The following is a 20,561-nucleotide window of genomic DNA, read 5'->3' as shown; positions in this document are numbered from 1 at the left end:
TTTGGGAGAAAAGGAGGTGAGCAAAACCCTAATTAAGGAGGGAAAAAGGATGGCAAAGGAGAAGCTAATCAAGAAAGAAACAATCAAACCCCTGTTTGGCTTTCCATCTTTGGCAAGCAGAACAACTTCAAATAGAGAAAAAAAGAAGAACCCTTACTATAAAATTTTGCTCCAATAGGGGTAAAATTTGTTTTTCTTCTTTTTTCTTGAATCTTGAACAAGAAAAATGATCACTGGACCCTTGGTTTCTCAAAGAGCCCAAGCCTGTAATCAGCCAGCCTAGACTTGTAAGCAGATCTCTTGTACTCAGACCATGTGAACTCCTTGTACAGGCTGCTCTCCCCCTCTGCCAGCAGGGAGGGCAAAGGTGCCATCTTTTCTTCCAAAGCTGGCCCTCCAAAGTATATCATTGAGATCCTTGGTTTTCCATGGCCAGCCAACACCCTGTGCTTCACACTTCTGAACCTTCCATTGGTCAATACCTGAGATCAAATGGAACCCCACACACCCACACACACCAAACAAAGATCTTGTCAAAACATTAGAATGGAAGAGTGAGCAAACGAGCGAGAGAGAGAGAGAGAGAGAGAAGAAATTATTGCTATGAGTGTTTTGTATACCGAGATTGAATCTGGACCGTCGAAATCGACAGGATCCTATATGGATCCCACGAGTCGAGGACCCAACATGGTATATGAAGTCAGTGTAACTTTGCGAGACGGGGGGCTAATGTCCACGTCTCGAGTGAATCACAATCATCGAAAAGCAGAGGAACCCAACCCCGAAGTGCAAAAGAAGCATGAAATGAACCCCACACGTTTTGTAAGCTGTAAGTGGCCCTAGCTAGAACATATGCCATAATCATATACTTTTGCCCCTTTGCAAGACAATGACCGTCCGACATGATCTCTTATTACCCTCGCATATATCTTATGTATCAACATGATGTTCACAGTGTAACTCTACCAATAAAAACTAATTAGACAAATGAAAGAACTCATGCAAATCCAAACTAATTTTTCACCCCCAAGATTTTTACAAAGGGATAACAAAAGGAGAAAAAAAAAAAAACAAACTCACTAGGAAAATCAAAGAGTACCTGCATAGAATCACCAACATTGATGAAAAGGGAGGAGTGATCGGGTGGGACAGAGACCCAAGCCCCATCCGGGAGGCATATTTGGAGGCCCGACGTGTTGTTGGATCTCAGGACTGAGATTATTTGCGGGTCAGTGTGTTCCCCGAACCCGATCAAGTTGTGACCGCTCGGGCTCAATGCTTGCAGCTCGGGGCACGGTGGGTAGTGGTTCAGCCTGAAGCACGAGTCGCTAGCCTCGCTCCTCAACATGCCGCTCAGCGCATCCCTCGGCTCGATTCCAAGCCCGTCAGCCATCAGTTCCACCACTCGGAACGCCACCTCCTTCACTGCTCTCACGTAATCATCCACTGCACATCTGTATTTTATTTTTGTCAACAAGAATAATGGAAATTAATTGACTGATTAAAGCTGCTCGATTAAATAAGCAGGCGGATATTTAATTTGGCATGGTTGAAGTTGACAAACCAGTAACATTTTAAAGATCGAATAACTTGACAAGGTAGGCGCATCAGATTGTGCTAATTTATGCGCTTGCATTAATGATAGCTAAAAACGAAAGATAAATGAGAAATACAAATGAGAAAATATTTCAAAAGCGCAAAGAAAAATGAATTTTACCAATAAAATAAGCTACTTAACGATGAATTATTGAGAAACTCGTTCATGTAAAATTGAAAATATGATGAAAAATTATGTACGCCTATACTAGAAAAAGTTTGATATAATCACCGGAGAAATTCCTGGTTTCCCTGAGAAAGGGGGAGAGACAGTCTCTTGTCATCCTCACTAGAGTTGGTGTGTAGGAGGAGGTATTCAATCCAGCCAACGTCGCCGTTCAGGCCAATCCGCTTGTTCCCATAACCGAAAGGGTTGGCCGGACCTACCTTGTCCTTCTCGGACTGTGGCAAGCCGAAGAAACCGATCGCCTCGTCCTCCAACCTATCCACGACCTCCTGCGAGACCCCATGGTTCACCACCTTGAAGAACCCGAACTCCTGGCACGCCCGAACCATGGCCGCGCCGGCGTCAGTCCTCGACAGGTCGACGACGGGGACCCCGTCGAAGATGGCGCTGCTCGGCTTGCACGTCTTGACGAAGGCAAGGTGGTTTGTCGCCCCTTGAGATAGAACCACCATGACTGAAGAAGAGGAAGGGGAGTTAATGAGAGGCAATGAGGATGGGATGATGGGGAGTTGAGACGATGATGAGTTGTTATTTATAAATGGGTCGAGAATATTTTGTTGAAGAGAGAGAGAGGTGGGGCGTTCCATACTATAAAGAGGGACTTAGGAGGATGTGATTGCCTTGTTTGCAAGAACCTTCTGTCATTTTCTTGACGTGAGAACTAAGTACTTTACAAAGTCTCCTTAATCTACTCAAGTAAAATTACCATATTTGACAACTCTATCATCGGATCATAACCTTATTGTAATTGTGTCAATTCAGTTATAAGTCCTTTTCTTTTTTTGGGTCAATTGAGTCACAAACCTTTCGCATTTGTGTCAATTCAAAAGGACGGCCTCGCCAAGCCGTCCTTTTGACTTGGCACAAATGCGAAAAGTTTAGGACTCAATTGGCATAAAAAAAAAATTTAAGACTGAATTGACACAATTGCAATAGGTTTACAACTTTTTTTTTTTCACGTAATTTTCCCAAAAAAATACATATAGATAGTAGACCATTCAGTTGTAGTGAGATGCTTCGGGGCACTGTCCTAGTGATTGGTACCCATTAAAGTTGATGTCATGCTAATAAGCTTTGTAAATGGATCCATAGTAATTCTTTCTAGGGTCACTGAACTCTAGGGGTTAAAGATCATTTTGTTGCTTCAACCATAGCTCCTTAGTCTATAATCTTGTTTGTATTCTGCTATAAAAGCCAAAAACATCTATTGTCTTACACTTTTCATAAGAGAGGTGTGATGACCTAAATTTCATCAGAGAGTTTAACGAGCGAAATAGGCAATGTCTAATTTGGATTATTAAGTGATGGCAATTTGGGATTTAATCTTGAACGGAGAATTATTGGGCTTTAGTTTATCATCAGGCGCGACAAAAATCTAAAAGTGGAATTGTAAATTCGCCAATAATTATTTTGGACCTCTAGGGGATTGTTCGCCCCAAAATTTGTTTCATGATTAGAGCGCGAAGCTCCCTAAACCGATCTGAGCCCATACCCGTACTATAAATAGCCATCCTCTCTCTTTTCCCTCTCATTTCTCCTCTCTTCTTCTTAATGGACAGCCCCTCTTCCTATCTAGCCTCTCGGTCTCTCTCACCTCGCCCTCCTCTCGCCCAGCTCGAAGTTTGACGGTCCTAAGCTCGATGCCGGCGGTCCCGTGAGCTTCCGAGCCTCGTCCTTGGCCTAACCGACCTGCTGCCCAACCTACATTGTCCCTCCTCCTCCGCTTGTTCGGCCACACACTACCAAAGAAGAATGAGATCGGTAAATTAAGTTTCGTTTTCTTCGAGCTTGAATCTGAGGCTAGTAGAACTCTTAACCCTTCCATTCGATTGGTTATTGTTCATCGATTCAGCGCGATATTGCCATTGGATTTTGGGTATCTCAATGAGAAGATTAGTTTGCATGTGGGGGAAAACAGTTTTGCATAGACAATCCATCGCTTGATTTAGTGTCCACTGGTCTTGGGTAACATGAGTATATGGGCTGATTGTCTTATCTATCTTTGAATCGACATGAATTGAAGTAATGACCAGAGCTTGTTCCAGCATTGATTCGAGCTCCGTCTTCTCGAGCTTAGGACCAGAGGCAAGTGGATTTCTAACCTTACTACTAACATGTCCGTTGATCACTCGATTTAGCACGAAATACAGATTTTAAGTGTGGGTATGTCGGGTTAAAGTTGTGCTTGCATGGAAGGAAAAACGCCTTGCGATTCGATGCCCCGTGAATATGATGAGATTTTTGAGCTTTAATGGACAATTATTGGTTGTTAATTTATTTCTTTTGAAACGGATTTAGAAAATCTGATAGCATCGGTCAGAGAAAGTCAAGTAGTTCTTGAAGCTTAAGTCGCCTAAGTTTTCGGGAGTATGTGATCCAGAGGCTGCAACCTTGTGGATTAGGAAGTTGGAGAAGGCCTTTGCCTTGTTGAGATGCTCAGAAGAGGATAAACCGATGCTGGCTGTTTACCAACTACAAGGTGACGCTAGCACGTGGTGGGAAGTCACGCAAGGAAGGATCTTTCCCGAAGGTATGGTCTCGGAGTGATGGAAAGTGCTTTTTAGACTGCGCGAGAAAGAAGAAGATGGCTGAGTTCTTGCGTCTTCGACATAATCAGATATTAGTAGATCAGTATGAGGTGAAGTTCGCCGAGCTATCAAAGTATACACCAAGAATGATCGAAGACCCTGTGAATAAGGCAAGAAGATTTCGGGATGGATTGAAACTCGAGATTAAGGATCAGCTGGTGTTGTTGAATCTCAAGGATTATAATGAGATGTTCGAAAGGGCCTAACTTGTGGAGAGAAGCATAGCTGAAAGGGCAATCACATTTGGATCGCGATTCGCACCTCCCGCTAAGGATGGTCATCGGTTCGGGAAAAGACCGATAATAGGAGGAAAATATCATATTCCTCCAAATCAAAGGAAAATCGTGGGAAAATCGGTATACAACCCAATGGTGAGTGTCGACTCGTAAGTGGAGGCATGGAACAGCCATGTGCCCTTTCCGAGGAGGAGCTTGTTTCGGGTGTGGTCGGCGTGAGCACCGGGTGACAGATTGCCAATAGAGGCAAAAGGGAGTTCAAGCACTGTCGTTACAAGGAGGACAACCGCAAGGGAACGCTCCGCGGGACAACCTGAATCGACGTCGCTAAGGAATAGTGTATTGTCCACGATAGGATGTCCCTATTGTAAGTTAGCTATAGGCGGTCGCGAGAAATAGATAGATTTGAATTATGGATATGTAATTGAGTATAGGTTTGAACTTGTGTTGTGTTTTGATGGTTTTAGTTATCGACTTTCATTAATGGCCCCGAGTGGTGATGTGATTGAGATTCGCAAGGAAGCGAACAAGAATTAGGAAGTTTTAAGCAGGGATTTGAGTTGGCAAATGTGCTTGAGGTTTAGTGATTTTGTTATGGATGAAAGGCTAGTTGAACTATATGATTGTGATTCCGGATTATCAACTACCGAACTTGAGGTATATAGGTCGAGCATATGCAATTGATCTTGGACAGGTTATGATCGCCTATAGAGTTAGAAGGATCAAATCGGTAAGGATCGAAGTGAAATTGAGTAACTTGTAATAAGTAGTAAGGACGATCATGCATTGCACGTGTTTATGGCATTAAAGTTGGTTCTCATAATAATAATAATAATTATTATTATTATTTATTTTTTTTGAAAATGCATAGCATTGCATCTTGAGCGACGGATGAAAGATGATGAGTGGATCAAGATGGCGCGATTACGTGATACTTCTGCGCCTTGTGGTATTAGTAAAGGTTGGTTTGTGCCTCCCAATGTGAGTCATAGAAAGCGCCTCTACTGTGTGACTAGGGTAGCCTTGGAATGGTTTCAAACCCAGGCGAGCTAGTTGACCAGCGACCCAACAATATCGTGGTGGAGTGTGTATTGTTTGAGGGCTATAACCAAATAGATAAACACCTCAACTTATTGTCCATGGGACACCGACCATGGTTATGAAGTTCATGATTTAGGCAAAGGTCATAGTTCATGACATGTGGAGTCATTGCCGAGTCTCATAATTGTTTGTGATTGGTGTTGACTAGTAGCTTGGTATCTCGTAGCTGAGATTGTCCTAGTGCTCCGGCGAGTTGTGTATTATGGCTGACCGAATGAAAAATAGATAGTTTAGTCATTCGGTTAGAGGCACTGCTTGTTGAGCTTCGGCTCACTATTGTTTGTTGCCCTCTTTTCGGATGCTTAAACAAGGCTATGGATAAGTGTGGCCGTGTGGTGGTGGATGATGAGATGGGGAGCACTAGGTTTATTTTGATTGCCTCCCGGATGTCTGTTCTTATTTTGGCTTTGGATGATGTACTTAAAATGTTTATTATATATAAAAGTAAGTATTTTACCAATTTGCTGAATAATCTTACTGTGTGACTACTACAAGTTAGTGAAAACCTATTAAGGTCATACCCTTAAGCGTCGTGCCTACCGTTTGTTCTCATGTACTTGTATGTCCGTATGGCCGTCTTGTATAGTATAGTCTTCCGCATGTGCCCTCTAATATACATAATATCATATCAAAGCATAGCACAGGTTGGTAAGCGGTGGCGAGATTGGGATGCTACAACAGGGGCTATATGTTCACATATTTCTATAAGATTCCTGTTTTCTTTGTATTTTTTGGTTCCCTTTGTTTTTCAAATCTTACTTGGTAAGATGGAATCAAATTAAGTGAGGAAAAACTAAAACAATAATATAGAAAGATGGGATTTCAACTTCCAAGTATACCATCGTCTCAAAAATGGAAATTGAAATATACAAAGAAAACAAATATACTTTCATGGAAGGTTTATATTGATATGAAAATATGGAAAGAATGGATTTCAATTTCCATCTAGTTGATCCTTTCAAAAGTGGAAATAGAAATATATAAAAGAAAAAGGGGAAAAACCACCAAATATCCTAAACTAAGTCCATTGTGATACATTTATCCCAATTTTTTATTTTTGTGACACAAAAAACCTCAAATTTGTATCTATGTGACATATTTACCTTAAACTTTTTTATTATGACACTAGTAACCCTAAATTTATGTTCGTGTGATACATTTACTCCATTTTATTTCTTTTAACATAAAAAATGCTAAACAAGACAATACTTGGAGCAAATGAGTCATATAGATACAAATTTTCAGTTTTTGTGTTATAAAAAAAGTTTGAGGTAAAAGTGTCGCAAAGCATAATTTAGGATTTTTGGTGATTTTTTTCTCTAAAGAAAACGTACGATCTTCCTTATGTTAGGACAGATTATTTTTTTTCCTTTTGCAATTACTTTCGGGGTATTTGGCAAGTGGAGTCCAACCAGTTTAGGCAAAGTATCTTTTTCAAATATCTGAAATCCGAATGAGTCCTTGAGTTGACCGGTTTGATTAGGTTTCAGCTGGGAAGGCATTATGCGTTCATGTCCATGTGAAATGGAAGGGGATACCAACTGATTATGACCTAAAAAGGAACAAAATGAATTCCATGGCTCTCGCATCTCTCCTTTCACAGACACTTTATTCCGATTGAGGGCGAATAAATCGATATCTATTGTAATAGAATCGAATACCCCCTCTTGATGTGTTGGAAAAGGGTTTAGGTCTTTTCAATGGACCATGGGTGGGTCGCAATCGTATCTGGCCAAGCTGTTCATGTGCATTGATCTCGTGATCAAGCTAGTTCGGATCCTTGGGGTAGTCCACGGTTGCAATTCAGTGCACAGCAAACTGTTTCTTCGCGAAAATTATGTTGCACTTTAAACTCAAAGTAAGAACTTAACAATCTACCAGAGTTTTTTGATTAACAAGTTCAGCAATCATTTTTGAGTCAATCTCAATGGTGAGCTTATGAAAACCATGTTGCTTGGCGAAGTTGAGTCCCAACCATTGTGCCCAACCTCCTAGCCAATCACCCCCTTCATTTCTGATTCGAAATGCAATTGCTTTTTATAGCATGGACAATTGATGCATGACAAAATTATATCGATATTTGATTGGATTAGTTTTGAAAATTTGTTATTCGATTTCTTTAGAACTTTAGGATATGTATCCTTGGTCCATTTACTAGCTTTAAAGTTATTTGTATATAATGAGAGTGCCTTATTTGTGTATAGTAACAGTGTCATTAGGATTTGCCCATAAATATAGGACAAGACAAGTGTCGCTTATGCTTTTCCAATGAACACGCTTTAATAATCAAGAAGCACCCATATAGAGGCTCGGGTACATGTCGGCATATAGAGCACTTTGTCAATCTCGTGGTCCTCACTTAGAGTAGGTTGCATGCAGTATACAGGATTTGAATCAGGCGATCTAATACTTAAACGGACCAACCCCTCACATGTGATTGGAACATTCTTGAGAATCTTAAAATGAGAATCTTGGTTGTGATCACATCCTTGGAGGAACATTTTCGAATGTTCACAGGATCGACGGACCTCTTATGTGTGATTGGAGACGGGAATGACAATTGACATTCAATTGAACCTCGACTGCTTCTCTCATCAAATTATTATAGATGGTAGGTACTTCATTGAATCAAACCTAATGTTAGTTACGCCACTCGTAAAAGAACTACTAAACGCTAAGAATTTATTTTAATAATGTAGGTAACTTTATAGCCCATCCTTCTTGTGTGAATGTTTTTCCTTGCATTTGTTTGACTTTGTGTAGGAAAGGTTGATCAAAAGAGTTGACTTTAGATTGAGAACTTTGCCTTAATAGAGGGGCGTGTGACTGAAGGGGACAACTTCTTAAAAATTACCGACAAACGCTATTGACATTTTCAAAGTGTCTTTTTTTTTTTTTTTAATGTTCTAATTGCTGGAAATGCTTGGCTAATCTTTTATTAGGAATTGCATAGAAAGGCTGACCTTTCCTAGAGTGGGAACATTGGAAAAATGGGTCGAGTCAAATTGTCAGGTTTCTAAAGAACAAATGGGTCAAAAGCGATAGTGATGCATCCTAAGAATTTTCTCGTGACAAAGATCTCACTTTGTCCAATTATCTGCTGACCGGAATAGTTGGCTACCGTCAATCATGTTGGCTAATGAATATTAGCCGAAAGTGATAGTACTAAATATTAGTACTTTTATCAATGAGAAAAGTAGTATGATAATACTCTATATAAACTTATTTGGTCACGCAAAGAGCACACGATGAGATAATCCTTGTTTTTTCAATTGAAGCTTGTAATTTGTGCATTATGATTGAAAATCATTTTAACTTGCAAGCAATTATGATATACGAACATGTACGAATGCCATGGTAAGAATCTGATTTTGGGTCTTTAAAGTTACGCGTTTAACTCCAACGCAAGCCTTAGACTGATTGAGTCGTTGTACTTACATTACTTCTCAAATCCAATAAACTAGATTGACGCGTCCATCGAGATCAACAAGAGTCCGTCAACCAGACTTCGAGCAATGGGATCTCTCGACACGCTCGAGTTAGATTCTTGTCGGCTCCAACACATCCGTTGGCTAGCAATTGCAGAAATCAAAAGAGAGTTAAAAAATAAAAATTAAAAAAGAAACCTAATCCATGCTATTTCGTTACAGCACCCTAAGCTGTCCTTGAATCATAGCATAGGATCTCAACAGTCTTCGTGCTCCCAATTATTGTATGGATGGGGAATTGAAATCAATGTCTCGAATCTGTTCATGTAACAGGTCAACGGCTCCTTGCAATTCGTCAAATACCCTTTTTTTCCTTTTTTGAAGATTTGGCAGTTAAAGCCGCCAATTTTGTAAAAAGAAAGGATTAAATTATTGGAAATTCTACTGTTTATTTCTTAAACCGAGACTCCCAAGTGTGTTGCACAGCCATCCTCTTCTTTTCATAATTTATCAATTGATTTTTTTTTTTCGTTTTATTGATGTGGACATGGGCGACAAGATCACATGTCATTGAATGAACACATAATGTTTGTTGACACATCAGAAACCAAAACAGAAAATATAATAATGGAAAAAACAAAGGACCTCATTTGCCACCAAACTTTCGCTACAAATTTTACGACGACGTATTTGGTTCAAATTTGTAATTTCATTTTGCCGACTCTTCTAAGGACAAAAGCCCTAAAGAACGATGATCCCGTCACAAATCACGGATTTCAATTTTGTCTTTTTGAAAGATTCTAGATGTTCAAAGGTTATCCTTGTTGATGAATAAAAAAGAAAAACTAGTCTCATAGAATAAAAGAGGAACTAGAGATATTTAACTGGTGAAGTTTCTAGGACAAACAGTTGGATGCTCAATTTTAAAAGTTCCTTAGTGACTCTACAAAAAGTAAAAGCAAAAGGTACTTTCTTACGTTCCCACCAAATTTTAAGTATAAATCAAATTTCAAAAGATTATGGAAAGATGATATGCTAATGTAAAAGTCCATGTTTATATTTTGTGAAAGCCTGTTAAGTAACATGCTGTAAATACATTATTGTCATGTTTCCTACTAATTTAAACTTTTAAGAAAAACGATTTGTCTAAAATAATATCACTGCACAAGTCAAGGGTTCGTATCCCGACATTCCCTGTCAATTCTCTTTTTCCTGTTTAACCAATAACTTTGTTAATGTTGTTTTGTCCACAACCCGACTTGACTCGCGCGCTAAAGACTGGCTTATACAAACGTGTGGGAGGGTTTCCTAACAACATAAGCTTTTCCCACAGACGTTTTTTTAAACCAACTCAAAATGTTAAAGGTTTTTTTTTTTATAAAAAAAATAAAATAGTCAAAATGTGTCCGCCATAATATTTAAATCTAGTAAAAAATAAATGATAAAAGTCAATCCAGACACGCCCTTGATCACCAAGATCAAAGAGTGCCAAACAGTGAGGCTCCCATGTTCTTAACATCTTTGATTATCAGCTCAAATTAAGCCTGGACTTAATTAGTAGTCGTCTTGATCTTAATGATAGCCTCAAACATTTAATAGAGAACCTAGATCAAGTCAGTGGTTTATATTCTTTGAATGAAGGAGCAATATAATTATACGTCCTATATGGGAAAATTACCAAAACAGTCTTAAACCTCCTAAATTTTTTTTTTACCAATTCAGCCATAAATGTTTTGCAATTGTGCCAATTCAATTCATTTAGTCGGCTGGCGTCGACATGGTAAATTTTTAGTAAAATTTTAATATTTTTATTTTTAATTATTTTTGGATAATTTTTTCTGCTTTTTTTCTTTTCTTTTCTTCTTTGGCTTTGGGCCTCCTACGGGTCACTTGTGGAGGTTGCCGTCCGCGAGCAAGGGTTTGCAACCCTTGCCCAGAGGCCGGCCAGGGCTCGCACGCCCTTGCCAAGGGATCGGCAACCTTCCCCAGCCCTCGGTCGATGGTCGGCAAGAGGCTATCGACCCAAAGCCAAAAAGAAAGAAAATAAAAAAAATTATTAAAAATAATTAAAAATTGGCCACATCGGCGTCGGCCAGCCAAATAGACTACATTAGTATAATTGCAAAAAGCTTATGACTGAATTGACAAAAAAAAGTTTAGGACTGAATTGGCATAATTGCAATATATTTAGGACTTTTTCAGTAACTCTCCCTCCTAGATCATTACATTAATTGTAATATTTTTATCGAAATCCTCAAGAAGAAAAATCGATGGAAGACTAAAGGAGCAATTGGAAAAATGGAGAATGGTCATAACTTTGTCGATACAAATCGGAATGACTTGATTCTAACGTCAAAAGTTCGAGGACTCTTGGATCAACAAATTTCGTGTTTTGAGTTGTAGAAATGTCAATGATGGGATGAAGTGGACGGTTTGTGAATGGACAGAATAAAGAAAATGATAGAAACTTCAATGGTTGCTCTTTTAGGCCTCCAAGGAATTTGAAAAGGCATCAATTCTTCTAGATTGATGGCTACAACTCTTCAAAGATGCAAACTTTGAAAAGTTCCAACCCTTTTAGGACGGAGTGAAAACTCTTCTAGAATTTCATGAGTATGAACTCTTCAAGGTTCAAAGGAAATGCACTAGGCAATTTTCATTAATCGAATCTGTTTGCCTGTCTAAAGACACTTGATGATCTTTTATAGAACAAAAAAAAGAAGAGTAAAAGACTAAAGTCTATTCTAGAATCTATATATTATTAAATTACATTGAAGCTAGAAACACTTAGAAACTAGGAGCTAATTAATGCTCATAGCTGTCCCGAGGTGTCTTGTAGGCTTCTGATGCATGCGAGATGACAAAGTCTTTATGATGAAGTTTATCAATGAGACTCTCGTACTTATCAACGTTGAGTTTGAATGCAGGGACTTTCCAATGAGAGGCTCATCGATATTAAATACAGGTTGGTCTTCTTGGTTGAGCACACTTGTCTTGAACACGGGCTGCATCATTCTCCCCTTCTTTAGAGGAATTTGTCTCCAAATTCGAATTATCATTACAGGAAGAATCACCCACATAAGGTGTTAAATGCCCAACATTGAACCCATTATGTATCTTTATCTAAGAAAGAAGTTTTAATTGATATGCGTCAGTATTGATTCGTTCAAGAACTTCAAGTGGACCAAGCTTTCGATCACTAAGCTTGTTGTAGCTCCCAACGGGAAGATGCTCTGGTAGCAAATAAGCCCAAACAAAATCTCTAGGCTCAAAGATAATTTTACATCGCCGCTTATTGACATCCTTTTTATAGGACTCGGCTTTGCTCTCCAACCTTTGGTGCACATCTTCATGAACTATCCTTATTTAAGAAATAATATCATCCACCTTATCAATCGGCTTTTTAGCAAAAGGAATGAGTGTAAGATCAAGGACAATCTTCGATTGTCATCCATACATCATCACAAAGGAACTATTCCGGTTGTACAGTTTACTAAATAATTTTGTGCAAATTCTCCAAGTGCCAACTATGTATCCCAAAATCAGGAGTTGTCATCGATCACCTTTTTTTTAAGAGAGCAATCCAATACACATAGACGATTACATTTGAAAAGGAAGCCATCCCATAAAGTAAAATCAGCAAGCTTCTTGTCTTGCACATCTAGAATGATCTTGAAAAAATAAGGATTTCTTTTATACAACTCATGAAAAGAGTCAAATCCAAGAACAATAAAATGCATAGTATCGAGTAAGCTCTTCTTTTAACTAAGAGCATCAGCAACATGATTTTGAACTCTAGCGTCATTGTTAGGAGTGAGGAAAATCTTTTGCATCATGAGAAGCTCGTCAGAATCAGCATGAATTACTTGTTCATCTTCAACAACAACTTCTTCATCTTTCAGTCCTTCTTCAAGTGGCACTTAAATAATCATTTTTTTTAAAAAAAAATGGGCACTTAAATGATCCAAAAAATTATCACTTAGCGCTAAATTGGAGAAAAAATGATCACTTTAGTACCAACGGCAAGAAATTCCAGTGACCTTACTAGAGTTGGCACTTAAATAATCATTTTTCAAAAAAAATTGGCACTTAAGTGATCCAAAAATAAATATTGGTATCAACGTGAGCGTCATACACAAATATTTGCACTTGAGGTGTTCTTTTGCCTAGCAGAAAGCTTTACTAGTAGATTGTGCCGTAGCTTCAACAACTTTGGCGGTGTCTATGGTACTTCTAGTTGCTCGATTTGGTGATGTAGAGGGATGTTACCTCCTAGAGCGAGATCGCTATACTTTGAGTGCATGTTGATGTGTATCTTTTAAATCCCAAATGTCAAGGTCTTCCAAGGCCTCTTGTTTATGGGGTTGAAGACCATACAAGAGGTTGTTCACAAACACCTATTCCGAATCTTGAATGTTGTTACGAATCCCTAACTCATTGAACTCATTAGTATATTGGTCCACCGTTCTCATACCTTGTCTCTGATTTTGGTACCTTTGATAGAGCTCTCTCTTGTATCCTTTAGAAAGGAAACACTTTCAAATCTCGACCGCCATTTTTCTCCATGAAGTGATTGGAGTCTTGCCGACAAATTTGCGAGTTTGCTTCTCGGGTCTCCACCAAGCTATAACCTTACCTCGAAATCGCATCTCAATGATGCCAACTCGGCAATCTTTCGGGACATTCCTATGCTCAAAAACTTCATTCACAAGTGTCAATCAACTGACAATTTCGTTAGTAGAATCAATACCTGAAAATTTTGAATGATCTCCCTTTCCCGATCCGGATCACAAACTTCTCGTGCGTGATATGGTGCATTCTTCCTTCGGGAAAAAGATTGAACATTCTTCGAAGAATAAGAAGAATCACCATTGGATTCTCCAGTTCTAGAATGGGGTGTAGGGTTGTTTATCTCAGCCCTTAGACGCTGAACTTCTCGAATCAAGTCATCAATTTATTGTTGCATGTACTGCTGCAAGTTCTCAGAAATTTTGTGCACTTCTTCTAATTGAATGGTTCTGCCACCTCGACGTCTTGTTTGTCTTGGAGGCATTGTCTTCTCCTCCAAAGCTTTGATACCAAATAATGCAGTCCTGGTATGACTACCGACACGATAGGATTGAGAGAATGAGTTATGTGCACGGAAACTCCGTCATGAAAGGAGCAAAAATTTTAGTTATGCACGAGTTCATGAGAATGGCCTTAACTTTGTCGATACATATCAGAATGGCTTGTTTCCGACGCCAAAAGTTCGAGAACCCTTGGATCTACAACTTTCGTGTTTTGAGTTTTCAAGATGATCACTATAGGAATGTCGATGATGGGATGAAGTGGACGAACCGTGAATGAACAGAATAAAGAAAATAATAGGAACTTCAATGGTTGTTCTTCTAGGCCTCCAAATAAGTTGAAAGGGCATCGATTCTTCTAGATTGATGGTTGCAACTCTTTAAATATGCAGACTTTGAAAAGCTTCGATCCTTCTAGAATGAAATGGAAACTCTTCTAGGTTTTCAATGGTATGAACTCTTTAAGATTCAAAGGAAATGCACTAGGCAATTTTCATTAATTAAATTTGTTTGCCTTTCTACTGAAACTTGATGGTCGTTCATAGCCAAACAAAAGAAGAGTAAAAGACTAAAGTCTAATCTAGAACCTAGAAATTATTAAACTACATAGAAACAAGAAACACTTAGTGTGCGCATGATAACTATTCTATTTCTAGAATCAATTTTTGGCCAGAAATATTTATTTCTAGTGTCTGAATGAGTTTTTAAGCAAAAAAACGCGTTTGATAACAGACATAAAATTTTTGTTCCTAGAACAGAAGTTTATTTGATAACGATTGAAATTTTCTACTTCTAGAATATTATTAACACAAAATCCTTTGCAAAAAATTTCTACTACATTTTTTAATTTTTTTTTTAATTTTTTATTTACTATTTAAAAATAAAAAATTATCATTTATTTTTTACTCCGGCGGCCGCAATGATTGCGGCGCCGGGTGATGGTGGGAGGCAATGGTAGTGGTTGCGGCAGCCCATTGCGGTTGGCGGTGGTGGGCGGCGACCGACAAAGAAAGGGTGACAAAGAGAGTGCAACGAGGACTTGAGAAAAAACAAAGGGTTTTGGTAAGTTATTTCTCATTTCTGTTTTTGGAATAGAAAAGCTACAATTTTTAGCTTCTCATTTCTCTTTCAAATCTATTTCTAGAACAAAAATTTGTTCTAAAAATAGAAAAATAGAATTATATTACTAAACAAATTTCTATTCCAAACCTATTCCAGAAACAAGTTTGGAATAGAAACAAAGAAATAGAATGGTTATCATGCGCGCCCTTAAAAACTACGAGCTAATTAATGCTTGTAGGTGTCTCGAGGTGTCTCGTAGGCTTGACAAAGTCTTTATGATGAAGTTTATTAATGAGACTCTTATCAACATTGAGTTTGAATGCGTGGACTCTCTGATAAGAGGCTGGTCGATCTTGAATATGGGTTGACAAAATTTCAAAAACTTTACGATTAAATTGGCACAATTGAAACGTTTATAACTAAATTGGCCTCCGTACAATAGGTTTAAGATTTTTTGGACAATCATTCCTAAAACCATCTCCATGCATTTTTATCTCAAGCATTAGGACGCGCAAAAGCACTACTATCAACCATATTGTGATTAGTATTTGCATGCATCTATCAAACATGCGCGGCCAAACGTGCCCTAAATATTGTGACGCTTATTGATGCAAGCGAAAGAGAAGCACTCTTTGGCATATGAGTCCATCACCGATCTTGTCGCCATTTTTCTTTAATTTACGAGTAGACAGCCGTGCGTTCGGTTGTCTTTCGGGAAAGGTACTTGTTTGGACCCGAGCCCATCGCAAACTTTGATCATGTCGGACAAGCCGCATAATCAATGACTGCGACTCATCCATCCGGTCCAGACAAGAATGTCTCCATTCTTGACAAAGATTACCATGGCAGCACATAGAATGTTGGGTCAAAGACTCATTCCAACTTTCTAGAGAAAAAGACGCTAACTACACCTCGCACCGGAGGAGCTGAAATTTCTGACTCACTTTCACACCAATCCCACCCAAATCACCAATCATGACAGCGTCGACGTGTGAATGTTTTCCAGCCATAGAGGTTGTAATCATAACACCCTTTCATATTCTTGCCCTAGGCCTCTCTGAACATTGTGAGATACTTGGAACGCTAGTGATGGTGGGCAAAGGCGAGGTGGCGGTCGGCACCAGTGGCGGCTGTGATTGATCTAGAGATACTTGACACAAACTCAATACATTAGTGTGGAACTAACGTTGATAAACTTGAAAGTTACACAAAATTCAAACAAATGAACTTCTTAGCACGCTCAGCAAAAATTACAATCCTATATGCAATGACAGGATTTTCAAATGAACTATGAACGGAATTTAACATGTGATCCCAACAGGCCTAATTTCAAGTCGCAAACTGTAGGGGTGCGCGTCAGCCATGAATCTTAGTATGTGATCTAAGAGTAGCCTGATCAAAAAGGATAAGTGTGAACCATAAATCTGTGGAGTAAGGAAGATATAAGTGCATCACAGAGTAGAGAAGCTCAAAATATCAAGCCGCAGTAGTCTTCAAGAATTTGATCCACCCACGTCCTTTCATCAGGAAAAACAGAGTGCAACATTGGCTTCCACCTGAAGGCAGGGAAATAGTCATAATGCAATCTATGACACAACTTACACCAGTTGCGAAATAGTCATAATGCGCTCCATCATACAACTTGCACTAAGGGTATTAACCATATCAATCCAGACAAGAGCGCATCGAATCAGCAATACATGTGACAATATACCATATATGTGCTTCAACAATTTCACAATGAATGGGCAAGGTTATTTCAATTTTATGTCACTGAAAACTTGTCGTAAAACAATTTACACATAATATGTTGAGAACACAGAGATATGAAAATGATGCACCTCAACTAGTCCCCTTAATGGGGCCAATACTGGCATAAGCCTAGCTCATTCGTGTACCAAATGGCCAAATCTTTGGACTCTTGTCATCTAAGGATGTATATGACTCAAGTATATCTCATTTAAGGTGCACAGTCGAAAATATGGAACTATACCCTCACCTGAATGTCACAAACTGCTGACTTCCTCCAATCGACAGCACTGCAACAGTTGAAATCCCTCATGTTATCATCACACCCTGCATGTGGCCCTTAGGTAGAGTGAAATCTGCTCGTACACCTTTCACATTCTCTGATGGCTGGACATCTCACACTTTTTGGACACCAGGACAAGGATGTAAATGGTTATAAGCAAATGAACAGGAGCACGCTATATGGCAGCTTAGGGCATGCATGGCAACACTTCTGCTCAAGAGATCAACTTCTAGCCAGAAGTCTAGCCAAAAGTTGAGTTTTCTACTTCTAGAGAGAAGTAATTTTTTTTTAAAAAAAATTCTTCAAGTGGCTCTATACTTCTGGAGCAAAAAAATGCTCCTGAAGTAGTAAAATGAAGTTACAAAACCAAATGGATTTCTTCTTCGAAAGCACTTCTAGAACAGAAATTCTACTCCATAAGTGTTGTCACGTGCGCCCTAACCATGACTACTATATACATGTTGCAAGACAAATTTTTTTTCCCACAACAAAGGAATTTGACAGAGTTGATGGTTCAACCTGCATAACCACAATGTCAGTGTCATTAACTGAGATGAAGACTGGCTTAAAATAAGCGGCTTTGAATGAAATAGCTCGAAATTTTCAAGTTTGCAGAAATTTATGAAAGTTACGCGGGTTGAGGAACAAATATTAAGACTTAATGCGAAAACTATGCTTCGTCAACAAAGTTGTGAAAGGTACAAGAGTTGGAAAGCGTATGAAATTTCTACACAGCTCAGAAAGGCAGAAATTTCGACAACTGTGATAGCATTTTAAATAGAGCTCGGAATATCTATAAGCAGCTAGGCAAGTGATCAGATTTTCCTCTCTGAAGTTTTTAAACATCATATCAATGTTGTCTAAGGCTAGCTATGGATCGCATAACAGCATCACAGTGAATGTACAGTTGCAAGGAGGAAATGGATGACATGGAATATCCGACTGGGATTATTAAATCTAGGGGCAAAATAACAGAACTTGGCAACACTAGCTTCTGTTAATACCTTTTTTAGAAATTTTATGAGGGCATAAATGGAAAAAAGAACTTAAAACATTAGATAGATTATTTAAAATATCACCAACATATGAGTGGGGGCAATTGCCCCCACCCCTCACAATGTGGATCCATCAGTGTGTCAGGATGGATATTTTCAGACTAGTTTCAAGCACCTGTCCTCAAAAGCATCTAAATTATATGTCCCTGTGTTAAGTCGGTTCAATAGCATCACTGTTTTCAACAAGAAAGAGTTTTACCTGGAAGGGAGAGAACTAAAAATTGCAGGTGGGACTCTAAAGGATGTTCAGAAGTTATTGCTAAAGAGCAAATCCAATCGGATGCTGTAAGATGATATGCACAGCTTTGACTCTGTTCCCTTGACGTCACTATAACTAACTCTAGAAGATTCGGGATTCCAATGAATTTTAGCAGATAGAAGGTCAAAAACAGACTAAGACAGCTGGAAGAGGGCTTTAATCCTCAACAAACTGGGTCCAGAAAGACTGGTTTACACCATCTATGTATTGCAGGCAACACAATGATATTTACATGCGGGAGTAGTAAAATATTTCTGACGCACATAGTGTTTCCCACATTTGCTACAAGCTTTCCAATATAGACCCCAATCCTTGAACGTCCAATATATATCCTACGATGAAGATATAATAAGAGACAAGTGCACTAGAAATCCTAAAACTTATTGCGAAAGTGCAATTGAGTCCTACAACTGTTAAAAAGTGCAATCGAGTTTTAAAACTAGTCAAATTGATGCAATCAAGTCCATTCGTCAATTCCATCCAATTTGGCTAACAGAAAATGTTAACATGATTTTTTTTTTTTTTAATTTTTTAAGACATTTGATGTCCATGTGGTGCCCATCAAGCGCCACATCAGAAAAAAAAGAACAATTGAAAATTAAAAATAATAATAAAAAACTAAAAACTAAAAAAAATGGAAATAATAATGAATAAAGACCAAATTTTAGACTGTTAATCTCCTTTCATTCATTGACGTCCAAGCTACAAACTGTTGATCTTCTTCCGCCATATTCTTTACATTTTCTCTTCAAGTATTCAAATGAGGAAGAGTTCCATTAAATTTGGGCTTCATGTTAAAGAGAGAAAATTCATCATGAGACAGACAAAATAACAAGATGCACTAAGTTTAAAAGGGGATTTGCCTGTCACCTCCAGTAACTTTTGTTTAGGGTTTTCAAAGATCTTTAGGAAATTTTTATTCGAAGTGGGTTTGAATTTGTAATACAACGCTTCGAATCGTGGTGAACAATTGGACGAATCTTCCTGAGGAGCTGCTCAAACTCGCAGCACAGAAGATAATCGTGGTTGATCAATTTCAGCATAGTGTGTCATTGTGGCTTCGCACTATGATGGCAATGAGTGCTCCATAGCTGATGCTCATGGAGAATTAGCAAAGGCAAGAGTGCGAGTGCTATTCCCTCTAAGACAGAAAGCTTAGGTTTGTAGAAAATAGAATATGAAAGAAACCTTGCGCATCAGTGAAAGAAAGAGAGAAGATGAACAGTGCAGGTTTTTGGTCTTTATCCACTAACTATATTTTTTATTTTTATAATTTATTTTTCTCTATTCTTTTTTTAATTACTAAGTTTTTTCCTGATATAGCGCTTGGTAGGTGCCATATCGGCGCCACTTTGTCATAAGGAAGTGACAAAAAAAGCCACATCGGCATCTTCCATAAGCAAGTTGGACAGATTAAATAGAGTGACTTAACTAGACCAATTTAATAAATTTTAGAACTTGATTGCACTTTTACGGTAAGTTTTAAGGTTTGTGGTGCACTTATCCCATTCCCATATAGTCAAGAATCGGCAAAATTTGGCATGGAGGATAAACTATCAGGGTAACAGATCCAGTACCTGGCGATTTCTAGTAACCTGAAGGGTAACCCAAACCCACATACTGAAGGCAAGAATAGAGATAATATGGAATCTCATAGGTCTCAAGAGCCACCTGGCTGTCTAATGGAAACCTTCATGCAAAGAAGAAAAAGATCCATTTGCAGCAGGGAAGATGAAAAATGACCACTCAATAGATCACAACTCTGCACTGGTTGGGGGATGGTGTTTTGGCCATTCTCTCAGTAACTTAAAGGATTCTGAACACAGGCCAAAGAGCTTAGATGGGCAAAAAGCAAGTTTCCAAGTGAACTGCTTCATTCGGCTAGCACGATGTATAAAATTTACAAATTACGACAAGATATATTTACTCAGGATCGGATGCATCTGTA

General features: G+C 38.6%; 1 protein-coding gene across 1 annotated transcript; it reads right to left on the bottom strand.

The window, feature by feature from the left end:
- LOC115755992 (gibberellin 2-beta-dioxygenase) lies at positions 1–2,313 on the bottom strand. The gene is made up of 3 exons (XM_030695647.1): positions 1,829–2,313; positions 1,100–1,454; positions 1–482 (listed from the first exon to the last, which is right to left on the bottom strand). The coding sequence occupies exons 1-3, from the start codon at positions 2,233–2,235 to the stop codon at positions 231–233; spliced, it is 1,014 nt and encodes a 337-aa protein (XP_030551507.1). The 5' UTR covers positions 2,236–2,313; the 3' UTR covers positions 1–230.
- Between the last annotated feature and the right edge of the window lie 18,248 nt (positions 2,314–20,561).

The sequence above is a fragment of the Rhodamnia argentea genome, chromosome 9 (genome assembly GCF_020921035.1).
Source record: "Rhodamnia argentea isolate NSW1041297 chromosome 9, ASM2092103v1, whole genome shotgun sequence".
In the NCBI taxonomy this organism is placed as follows: Eukaryota; Viridiplantae; Streptophyta; class Magnoliopsida; order Myrtales; family Myrtaceae; genus Rhodamnia; species Rhodamnia argentea.
Note: the sequence above shows the minus strand (reverse complement) of the source record. Positions and strands in the feature narration are given on the sequence as shown.

What these genes read in the sequence shown, in the direction of transcription:
- LOC115755992 (XM_030695647.1), bottom strand. Translation starts at nt 2,235, where the DNA reads ATGGTGGTTCTATCTCAAGGGGCGACAAACCACCTTGCCTTCGTCAAG. An exon ending in GGAAACCAGGAATTTCTCCG is followed by an intron (nt 1,455 to 1,828) that starts GTGATTATATCA and finishes AATAAAATACAG; the next exon opens with ATGTGCAGTGGATGATTACG. An exon ending in ATGTTGGTGATTCTATGCAG is followed by an intron (nt 483 to 1,099) that starts GTACTCTTTGAT and finishes ATTTGATCTCAG; the next exon opens with GTATTGACCAATGGAAGGTT.